Below are 12,220 nucleotides of genomic sequence, written 5' to 3' on the forward strand. Positions count from 1 at the left end.
TTCCTCCTTGGATTCCTCCATCGCTCTCATTTGGGTGCCTACACATGTAGGTATTCCAAATAGGTAGACGCCAAGTTAACGTTAGCAAGAAAAATTACTTTTTCCGTATTCACATGCAAAGTTTGGCTTATGCAGAGGTTATCACTACATGACTGCTTAAAATTGGCTTTAAAGAATATTTTCTGTAAATGCGGTAATGCTGAAGCTTTCCCATACCCAAACTTCCATTTTCCCATCCCAGAGAGATTTCCGTTTTTGCACAAAACCAACATTACTGCCATGGTTTGAAATACCCACTGCTGTAAGCAACAGAAATACTGTGACCGCAAATCTCTTAAAAAACATGAATATTCAGATTTAATTTTGCATAAAATACCCATATAGTCACAGCTACATTTTTTGAAAGCCAATTTACCACTTGAGACTATTTCAAGAAGATAGAAGAGCATTGAAAGTTACTCTCGGAAATCCTGAACGGCTATGCACCAGGTCTCCAAAACAGCGTGTAAAAAGCCCGCTCCGTGCATGTTGCCAATACACTTCATCAAGTTAAGACTAAGAACAACACTTTGGGAAACCCACTATACACAAGAGCCCCTTTACGCCGTAGGCTTCACCTGATGAAATGTTATGCCTTTTGTGGGATCTTTTACATCTTTCCACGCTAAATGCTAGGACCATACTTTAAAAGAAAGGCCTACTTAACATTTGTATTTTTTTCCAAATTAATGCTTATTGTATGCGCCAAAGTTAATGCGATCACATAAAATCGGGCTGGATTATGACAACCTGTCTTCACTCCTGCATGTGCCACCTACCGTTCAGCCAGGAAACATGAGGGATGTCACGTCAATAAAACGCCGTATTAATACTCTCTGGGGTGGAAATACCCTATTAGCCAATTAATGTTCTCTATTCTTTACTTCCAAATAAGTATATTTTTGTACCATTCTGACGAACACACCCCAGTCTGCAGGCTCTAGCAAGCAGGAGTTGGGGGTTTTGTTTTGGTTTTAAAGTTTAGTGATGTCTTTATTAGACCAAATGCCCAGATTTCAATGGTACTGTTAAATCACACGGTGGTTTAAATGCCAAACCTCAGCGCTATAGCCTCTGAAGGGCATGTGTTCATTTGGGTTAATAAGCATTTTGCCATACACTAACTCCTGTCTTCATTTGCTTCTGTTTAATGATGACCGTCTCCTCCTGCCCACATGTATGCTCGTCCCTCCACTGCTTGTTGAGCCATCAAGACACACCTTTGTTTCATTTAGTATGCAATTTTCACCTCTGACCCAAGAAACTAGTCTTCGGCTTCCTGAACTTTATTGCCTGTTAATAGACTGCTGGCTCTCTTTTCAGCAGTCATAGAAATGGTGGAGAGACATTTAATTGAAAAGAGGGACAAAGCTAGAGCCTGAAAGGCAAAGTCGGTAGGGTTAAAAAAAAAAAAAAAAAAAAATCCAGAAATAATATGTTTGAGGAGCTTTAGATATTCTTTACAAGTTTGTGCCTCTTTACACAAATAAGAAAGACATCATTGATTTAATTATCTTGCCAGGGAACAATGGTGTAATACTCTGAATGGTGCTAAATGATTGATCTGGTAATTCATCTTCTGCTAACGACTATCTATGCATTTTGTTTCTCTCCAGTCCTCAGGCCGATAACATTAGCAGCAATGTCACAGAGCAGTCCTGGGCTTTCATAAAACACCCACAGATGCTCTTTCCTGCCAGTATTTAGGGACACATGGTTATAATTTTGTCTGTATTTCTTTGTCATAGATTACTTTTAACTACATCTGTTCAATTAAAATAAAAAAGAAAGACACAGCTAGAGCCCATCAGCTTTATATCAAAAGTAGCCTTTTAATGAAATAGGGCGATTTAATTTTGTAAGTGTTCTGATGAGTGAGATACCTTTCTGTTTTTTCAGAAGTTCTCTGTTTGGTGAATAGTTAGGAAAGGACATTATTACAACATAAGGATATTATTGTACACGGAAAGGCATTATTAAAAGTGATTTATTCTTCTGTGTTAGGAAACTTATAGGAAAAGTCTGATAATATATTAAACTTGTTTATTATGGACTTCATATAATTTTTGAATAATGCAGCTTTTTCTTCTGACAAGAGCAATAAACTCTGCTGGTATAGACATACGTTGATTATCCCGAGTCAACTGTGTTGCTTAGAGAAACATGCCCAAACAATCAGCTTTTGACAGCTGCATCTCTTGTTATTTACAATAGCCATCACAGTAATAACTCACCATTTCTATATTAATAAGGCAGTGAAATTTATTATGATGGTATTGAAAAGTTATTAAGTACTGCATCCCAAGTGACAAAGTACCACAGCACTGTCACTATCCAAAAGCAGTTGCCCATCCATCACAAAGCTTTCCAGATGGTCCTGCATCTTTATCGCTCCCAGGTTGGTGACATCACCTGTTCACCCACTCAAAATTGATGATGAAAGCAAACAGATCTATCTTACTTACATTTACCAAATCAATTTAATTTTACAGGCCGTGGCTTAGTGACATATTGACTGTTTTCCTTAATGGCATCTACTGTACTTAATGCAAAGAACTCATCTTTGAATCCTGGCTTGCATAATGTGGCATTTCATAATAAATTTTTTATAACGTATTTATTTAATGGGAAGAATTATGATTGTTTGTCAATTCTATTAGATGCAATTATTATTCTCTTCAGTTCTATCTTTTTTATTTTTCATTCTGATGTTGTCTTTCTTAATGGCTAAATTCAATTTACAGGTTTTGTCTTCTAAGGGGATATCTGGCATACCTCAATTATTTTTCTTCATATTTTAATAATCTCACAGAGCTACTCCAATGTCAGCTTTTCTCTCAGTTCATTTAGTGCTATTACTTCCTTGGACAAAGTACTACTGAACTCAAATAAAATCTACCTGGGTCACGTTTGAGTAAATAACAACCACCTTATTTTGAAGAGAAATACAAATTCCTGAAACATCCCCCCAGTTCTGCGCTGAAGAAGGTAACAAAACTTCCTCCTCCCCTTCCTACTTCTGAGTCTACTTGACCTTTATGGTTTCACTCTGCTTCCCTCAGGAGTTAATGCTTCTCCTGATTAAATTAAAACCTCAGTGGCTTTGTGGGGAATACATACACAGACCTACAGAGAGGTTTCTGTGGCTTTAGACCGTGCCATGAAATGGGCGATTTCCTGCCCCCAGGGTCAAGGACATGGTGGACCGTCCACCACGGGTGGAGAAATAGTCAATTCTACACAAACCATTTCAGGTTTAATTAAGACAAAGGTTTTATGTGAGATTTCACAGCCGTGCCACACCAGCACCCGCTCAGCCTTCTGCACCGGCCAAAAACCTCTTCCTGATACCGTTGCCACATTGACTTTGGGTTGGCTCAGTGACGTATGAGCCCCGTGAGCAGCAGTCCCAGTGCCAGAGCTGGCTCAGGACAGGGGCAAGTGGCACCTCCCTTCTGGCGGCCACTACAGCCTCTCGGCTACCTTGTGCGATACAGTTTTGAACATTTTCTGAGAATAGCTCCATCGTAGAGCCAAAGAGGGGGATTTGCAGATCTTGTTCGTGGTCCCCTTCCAGTGAGCAGCTTTGCCTGAGCAAGGGAAGGGTGTGGTCATCGTCCAAAAAACCAGCATCATGTCCCACCGACCTCACAATGTGAGACTCTGCTTAGCTTAATCATGTTAATCAAAGAAATAGGAGAATTGAAGAGTGGAAGTAAGGAACAGTAGAGAAAGACAACAGCAGACTACTCTGTGTTGTCCCCACGTCCTAACACTCTTCCATCCACATGAAACAAGTGAAAGGACCAACAGCTCCCCTTTGCTGTTAATATATTTAATTCAAACTGAACGACAAGTCCGCCTGCTCCTATCTTGCTATTCAAGGACCTGATGTTTGCTCATTTGTAATTACAAACCGTCTGTCATCGGAGCAGGGGGAAAGCTGATGTTAACAGCCAGGTAGCTGGTTGGGGTATACAACTGACATCGCCTCTGAGAGCTACACTTTGCTCCTGAAGCATCTGTCTGCCTTGCTACAGGACTCCTATAGCTGTGGTAGCATCTGACTTAGGCACAGCCTCACCACAAGACACATGCAAACAACAGAAGAATTCAGACCGGTAACATTAGCAGCACCATAAGTAATGTCGGTTTTGTACACAACTTTCGAGGGGCTCTCTTAAGCACCCTCGTGCATACTCACCCCAGGCAAGATATACGGTATGAACTCCATCCTATGTGGCACTGAACATTATGTCCCTAACAGAGAGCTTAACACAGCAGCTAAGCACATGCTTAACTCAAACACCTGGGTAATCCCGTTGATGATAAGGCCATGCCTAAGTGCTTTGCTGGAGCTCAGCCAGAGTGCTCTATGCCTTGCGAAGCTGAGCTCCAAATGGGATAAAACATCACCTATGTATTGAAGAAAAGGTAAGGATGTCACCCCCACCTGCAGCTGCCAGAAGTGGATGGTCTGTTGACCTGGGGGGGGGAATACGCTACCTGCAAAACTAGGTTGGTCTTGTATTGATCAAAAAGCATCCGCACCCCCCAACAATAAAACAAGTTATTCTTTTTTAATTCCAAATCACAGAATGACCCACATTCTTATTCCTGCTGTTGCTTCAATAATAATTTTGCAAAGCTTCCTGGAATCCCTATACTGCTGAAATCCATACGCAAAGAGAAAATGTAGGCAAGGAATCTGCATTATACTTCCCCGCTTTCTGACCAGCTGGTTGAGTGCTGGAGTTGCTTTGAATGTTAATGCTCTTAAAAACAATTCAAGGAAAGGTCAAGATTTGGTCTGTAAAAGTCAGTGCAGTGTGAAAGTGTCAGACAACAGCAGAAAATTAAGGGGGTAGGGGATAACATCTATACACAGAGGGGAATCAACTGGTAAGTAACTCCTGTTGATTACAGTGGAAGTCTTTCGATGCTAAGAGCAAGAAAACCAAGCTATCAGTTTAGGTGCTACAACCTGAGTTTGGGAGCATATACATTAGATTCCAACTCTAAAAGCCTATATATACCTTTACATTTTGTAGCTTATTATTTAATTTTCATAAAAGACAGATGGTACACCTAGAACCCCGGATCTCACATAAACCTAAATTTACATTTAAAAAATGCCAAAAGAAAGCCAAAGAGTGCAGAATTGAAACTTAAAATTGCAACTGTTCCAGTCCCTCTAGACCAGTGGGAAGTCTGTACTCTAGAACAATTTTTAGGAAGCTGTGCAGATTTCCCCAAAGACTCACATCAAAAATGTGAGAGGAGAAGTAAACAAATAGCCAAATGGCCTCCTAATTTCCATTTAGAAGTAATAGCATCAGCTCAAGCATATTCTACCAAATCTGAGATGTTTTTCAGCCTCACTGTCATGACAGGAAAATATACTCTGCTCTATAAACAGATTATATGCTGCTTTATAAAGCTCTAAAATATTTTTTACTTCTGTGACAAGTTTGATTTATTAGAGTTTATTGCTCTTGGGTTTGCCTTCCTAGTAAAGAAATAAAAGTTTAAGATAAAAAGAGCTGTGAAGAAATCGTCCCTATGAATGAGACTTTGAGTTTGCTATAGCAGTAAAAGACCTAAATTTGAATATTCGATGTACTCCAGAAGATGCCGGTTGAAGATAGGTGCATGTGCTTTGGTGACCTGTTCAAAGGCTTTCTTTGAAATACTTTCCCAGTTGTTTTTCATAGCAGGGCATGAACCATGATGAAATCACTAAATTTCTGTTCCCTTGCTTTTGTTTAAAAAAAATTACTGCCATCCCTTAAAAGCTTGTTTTCTTTGTTGATTAAGAAGCAGTCAATTTTCCCTTTTCAAACAACCACTGAGCAACAGCCTCCCGACCCCCTCGGATATTCGGGCTGCCGGCAAATACTAAAACCTCGGTGACAAACTGCAAAAAAGCTCGACCTTTCCCCTTGTCCGGTGACCCCCTGTTCGATTTGTACTTTAGCTAACCAATACCTGATTAGATAATGCTCGGCTCTAGACCTACAAAATGAGATAAAATTCAAATTTATGGCTTTTCATTTAAACTGGTCTACAGCACTCTAATCATGACCCAAGCACAACTATATCACAACAAATTCTCTTTGTCCCAGAGTGTGTTTTATGGCTGAAGTATATAAATGGACACAATAGACATTGTTTTCTCGGACTTGCTCCGACAAAACTCTGCATCGATGCCATAGGGAGTCCTGCTATAGGGGAATGTAGGAACAGGCCCCATGAAATTCCTCAGTCTTCTGCCGCAAATTTTTCTTTATCATCAACTGCCTGGCTGCAAAATTTAACAGCAGCATTTCCTCCAACTTCCACTTCTCTCCCGACCACTGCAGGCTAATCCTAATACCAACTCAGATGGACATCAGTCACAAAAACTGGAAGTCAGAAGTATCCCACAGCTGGAAATACCCAAACACTATTACAACCTTTTGCAAGGGAACAAAAACGTCCTTTCCAAAAATGTAGTTACAATCCAAATTTGTGTGTAGCTATAAACTCTTCCCTGCAACATCCATGTAGGGTTTTGGTTTGAAAATTTCTAGTTTAAGACTCTAGGCTACCTAGCAATCCTAAACAATTGCAAGAAAGGAGCAAATCTTTCATAGCAAAATCAGTAATATATGTAGCATCAGAAAACTGCTGAGGAATATGTTGCGTTTTCCTTCCAAAAATATTTTAATATGTTTACGCTAATTATTTTCTTGACAAGAGATTCTTCCTTCATCATCTTTGAAAGTCAAGCACCATTGTACATTCAGTGTTTCACCTTAAACTCAGAAAAATGCAGATAAAATGGAAAGATTGTTTTTTCCAATAACTTAATCACCCTCTCTGTAGTCACAGGGGAGTCTATTCAAGAGAATTAAATAAGTACCCAAGCATTAGCAATGTTACAACCCCACTGACACCAAAAAAGCTTAAATTCCCAAGACCGTACTTAAACCTCAGTAAATGATACCCTTCCCTCACCATCCCACGCTTCCTTTGACACTGCCTGAGCCCACACACCAGTAACAGCTTCTTTCTCCCTTTTTTTATCCCAAGGCACAGGTCCAAGAAAGCGGTGGCTTCCAGAGCAGCGCGATGATGAGCATCTGGCCTGGGATGGGCACTGGTAAGTTCTTCTCCAGCACTACCATGTCACCCCACATCTGTCCTTTAGCCTCAGCCTTCACTATGTGCCATTTTACTCATTGTGTAAACTCTGGTAACCAGCATTTCTTTGTCTCCCTTCAATTACAATAAATGTGCTTAACCCATTTGTTGGAAGAATAATCTGTTTCAAGCTCCCCTGAGCACCACAGAGTACTTCTAGATGAGTGGTCAAATTGCAGAGGGACTCGACCGTTGATTTTGTGTGATTTTGCTCCAAGAGTTTTCAATAGCTTCTCCCCAGCTGTCCCAAATACATAACACTGTTCAAATGGCACGAGTCCTGCAGCTTGAAAGGGATTCAATCTGCCAGCTGGGCTTCCAGCACTATCAAGATATGCATTTCTTGTCTGGATTTTGTAGACCCCAAACCCCTAAATATTTTAAGCAGGAAAACTAGTCTCTAATATTGCAGCGTATTATCAGCATCTAAGGTTGTGAAAATCAAGATGGTTGTTTCCTCAGTTTTAATGGGGCTATCCTGCACTATGCCACCTGAGGATCCAGTCTAAAATACCCTAATTTTGGAATATGTTAAACCTGCAAGTACAGCCATGTATCAGCAGTTTTGCTCCAGTTTCTGTTATCAATATCTGAGCTTAATTGTGGTGTGGTTAAAGGTCAGATTTTATGGTTTCCTGGTGCCTTTTTCAAATAATAAAGATTTCTCACCAGCAATTATATTGCATCAGGGTCTGTTAACTCGATAGAGTGCTGCCAAGTCTATAATTTCTCCTGACACTATTCTGTCATATTGTCACAGGTCTCACAAGAGTTTAAACAACTGCATGGAAAGTTTGGAATGAACTCACCGAGTATTTATGGACAGTTAAGAGCAAATCAAACCTCTATTTTCCACCATATCTGCAAGGCTCTGCTCCACAGTGAAACTGCATTTTTCCTGGGAAAATGAACCTCCCATCTCTCCAGAGGTCAGTCGTGGCCCTGGCGAGCTGTGCAAACTCTGCACTTCTCCTCTTATCAGAAACCAAAGGAAACGTACAGATGGAAAGCTGAGATTGCACTCTGTTTCTACAGCACATTGTTAAAATGATGAATAAAACCGTGCAAGAACTTTTGTTACACCATAACACAACTGGCAACGTGCACCACTTGAGGTCTAAAGCCCTGACCTGACCATGGACCCGCAGCTCAGCCAGGTCCACGGTGATATCACACCGAGAAAAACACCTTGCCCCCAAAGGCACGAAAAGCAAGAAGCAACCGCTGCACTTGCAAAGGAGGCCTTAGAGCTCCTTCAGGAAAAGCAACATTTCTCAGAGCATCTGCAGAAGTAGCATGAGCCACATCATCCCCACGTGTGCTAGGTTTGACACCAGCATCCAAATGATCCATCATTCACCAAATGAATGGCAAAATTCCCATTAAATTAAATGGAAGCAGGATCAACCCCCCAGCTTTCAAAGTCCCCGAGTAGCACAACGTTCTGCAATAGCAATTTTAGCCACACAATACTAGATTTTAGGGCTATTCTAATCATTGTCAACAGAAAGTGGTGATTCACAACCCTGAAAGCAGCACCCAGTTTCTTTTCAAACAGATAGTGCAGTGTCATTTGCAAATGCCTCGCTCACAGATGTACTGCAGGACTGTCCAAGAGCAGACTAAAAACGATACAGAAACGTTCCAACAAGGCAACTTCTTCCTCTCTTTCCCCAAAAGAGGCGTCACCTGCCAATATCCACCCAGACAGATTTCAGGCATGAAGAGCAACGATAATTCCTGCCTTTTTTCTTTTTTAATTTACACTTGTTTCCATCCAGAAAGCCCTGAAAGGCCGCAAAGCATTCTTCGTGTACACAAATATCCCCTGGCTGCTGCAGGATAGGACTCAAATTCTGCAAATACTTCTGTGTTTATAGACATGCAAGAGAGTTCAACAGACCGAAATAATGTACAGTGTCTTACCTCCCAACCGTAACTGGGATCTTTAAGGTGTGGCCGCTGCTCTCCTACAAAAGGGCCAAATTTTTCCCCTGCTTCAATCTTCCTTTTGGTCCATATCCCTAATCCTGCTCCAGGAACGTTGGATTCTCTGAGCTCAAACTCTGAAGGAATGGGAATGTCATCGGGAATGTATATCGGAGCCTTGTAAGGGGAGCTCTCCTTTGGTGTGAAAGCTTCACTGGACGTTGCTGGAGAAGATGGCTCTTGAATGCCGACGGATGTTGGACACTGGACGTTTGCAGCCTCTCCATCAGCTTCTGGCACTTCCTCCAAAGGAAGTTCGGGAAAGCTTTCGTACAAACATTCATCACCTGGAAAATAAAGCCAAACAGTAGGATTTGAAATATTCTGACAGATTTTGCATATGAAACCCTTTCAGCCTGCACATGAAACGGAGAGGACAGTTTGGTAGGCGGGCGGCACCTTCATCCATCACTAGTCCTGCAGCAGGGCCTCACCCTGGAAGGAGCTGAGCCTTTTCCCTGTTGCAGGCCTGGGGGTACACAGTGTTTCTTAATATTCCTGACATCAAAAGTGGTTTACATCATTGAACACAAGCGAGGGAATTACATACAGATGTATATGCAGGCACACCCTATTGTCCAATCTGGTCCGGATATAGCGCTTTGCATTGCATACTCTTTGAAATTACAATTGAAAGCCAGCATTATACGTTACAACTGAAATCTAAGTGAAGTGAAAAGCAGGAAAGCTTTACTGGTCTTTCAGAGAGACAGATTGAACCTAAAGTAGCCAAAATTAAGTTTGATGGCCTCCAATTAGTCTTTGGAGGAAAGGATCCAGCCTACCACACAACTCCTGGCAAGAACTTCAGCTGATGTAAATCAGTGTCTTACCATTGACCTCCAAGAAACGCAATGGTCTAAAATAAGTTCAGGATCCAAACAGCACCTTATAGAGAACATGAACCTTCTCCTCTTACAGTTGCAAAAAAAAACCTGGGGCAGATCCAAAACACATTTGAAAAAAAAAAACCCAAAACCTTCATCTTTGGGACTTAGCCAGCAAACAAGAAGAAAAAAACAAAGAAAAGAAAAACTCACTTTTTTTGACAGCTCAAAATGTAAGGCTGATTGTAAATTCCTTTTACTGAAAAAACTCTGAGCGACTTCAGCGGGGGCTTTAGCTGTACCAGCAGTACAGTACTCAACCCAATAATACATGCAAAAGGAGCAAAAAGACAAACTAACCAAAAAACTTCTTAATTATTTACATTCATTTAACTTTATTAGTGTTACTGTACTTTTCCTACACACCAGAACACATTCCACTTAATTCTAACCTAAATAGGAGGCGAGAATACTATTCTCCATGGAATTAAGTTGAGGGATCAGGTATTTAAGATCTGAGCATGAGGATATTTGCATAATATGGTTGGCCCAGAAATTAAAGTGTTACGCTGGGCTTGGCATTCAGAATGACTCAGTTTCAGTGAAGAAACAGGAAACTTTAAAATGTTCTTTCAATTTCTTGCTCATTTAAGAAACTATCCATGGTAGATTAGCACCGTATGCCTTTTCCACTGGAAACTGGTCATAGCCCATTATCTCTCACATCTTTGTTACATATTATCTCACAGTTTTATATCTGTACTTTCATGCTTCTGGTACTGCCTAAGACAAACACTGGGACATAACAAATCATTTGAATAGATTACTCCCATCACATGACTGGCAAACTGGATTCTTCATCTGTGAGCAATTTATTCACAGCCATGAACTGTTTTTCTTTCTTTTATGTGGCACTGGCTATGACCTCATACATGTCACAAGAAAGTTCAGCTACCCGTTGCCTCGGCCTCTGGTTTGGCAGACTCTCCCTGCACTTTAACGATTGAACCCAATATTGATTAGTTTGTCACTTTTCTAATACCTGGCGCTCCGAGTAGAAAACCTTGACTGACTCTACCATTTAGCTGAGAAGGACACACAGAGGGATTTTCCATCACTTATGTTTCAGAAATCCTGCCTGTCATAGCTCAGCGGTGCCGAGTTTGGCAAAGATGCTCAAGGGTTCGTGAAAGCGCCGGTGCAGAGAGCTTACTCTGCGCCTAGCACCGATGAGCCCATGCCCGTACTTTCCCGCCCACAGCAAAACTCAACCTGGACTCCAAGGGACGGGAAAGAAGACGTGAAAAGGGTAGAGACACAGCTCCACCTGGATGCCACCGTTCACCTTGCCCTGCACTGAGATGACCCCCTTAGCAGCCACCTCTGTTACACCGTGGCATTGCTGCCGCCCTCAAACACAGCTTTGCTCTAGCGTGGTAGGACGGGTGAGAGATGCTGGTCCGTGCCTCCTGAGCATCCCCAAAACTCCGATGTGCTTCCTGACTTCACGGGCCAGCAGTGATGCTGCATCCACCCAGGGCAGGCTCGCTCCGGTTCAGATGTCTTCCCCCAACTGTTTAGATTGCAGTCCTGCCTAAAAGACTTCAGCTGGTTTTGAAACAGGAAAAAAACCCTAACCCATATATACACACGGGGTGCAGGAAGAGAAATCACACAAGGAAAGTGATCTGGATGATGATAAGCACATGGCTCACTGGAAGGGGGGGGGGTAAAAACTTCAGGCATCTAAATCCTACCGATTTCCCATGACAGCTGGGTGCCTGACACTCAAACTCCTTAAAAAGCCCATCTCACACAGTCACTGCCATTGTCCCCACCCCACCAAGCGGTGCCCCATAAAACCAAGGCTCTCCCTGTGTCCCACGGCCATGCTCGCCTCTCCTCCACCAAACAACGAGGCAGCTCAGCCAAATTGTTTAAGTCACAGCAAGCGATGGCCTGCTCTGTGCCTTTCCCCAAAAGGCCACCTTCCTCAGCCCCACTCGCCAGCAGCGCCTGCCCGTGAGCCAGCACAAGCTGAGCCTTAAACATTTAGCAAGCACGGCTTTACAGATGTTTCTTCTCCCCCAGGGACAGTCCAGTTTAATTTCTCTCTCGCAGACTCAAAAGCCTCGGTTATACTTATCTCAGTCATTCTGGCTACACTCGTTTTTAGCCAT

At 42.0% G+C, this 12,220-nt stretch overlaps 1 protein-coding gene across 1 annotated transcript in view; it reads right to left on the bottom strand.

Moving 5' to 3' along the window:
* Positions 1-8,979: 8,979 nt before the first annotated feature.
* The window catches only part of LOC115347509 (histone-lysine N-methyltransferase MECOM-like), a 154,627-nt gene continuing 151,386 nt past the window's right edge, over positions 8,980-12,220 (bottom strand). Inside the window, exon 2 of the mRNA XM_030028981.1 lies at positions 8,980-9,500. Coding sequence (XP_029884841.1) covers positions 8,986-9,500 — 515 coding nt within the window. The 3' untranslated portion in view covers positions 8,980-8,985. The remainder of the gene's footprint in view (positions 9,501-12,220) is intronic.

This window comes from Aquila chrysaetos, chromosome 10 (genome assembly GCF_900496995.4).
Source record: "Aquila chrysaetos chrysaetos chromosome 10, bAquChr1.4, whole genome shotgun sequence".
NCBI classification, from domain to species: Eukaryota; Metazoa; Chordata; class Aves; order Accipitriformes; family Accipitridae; genus Aquila; species Aquila chrysaetos.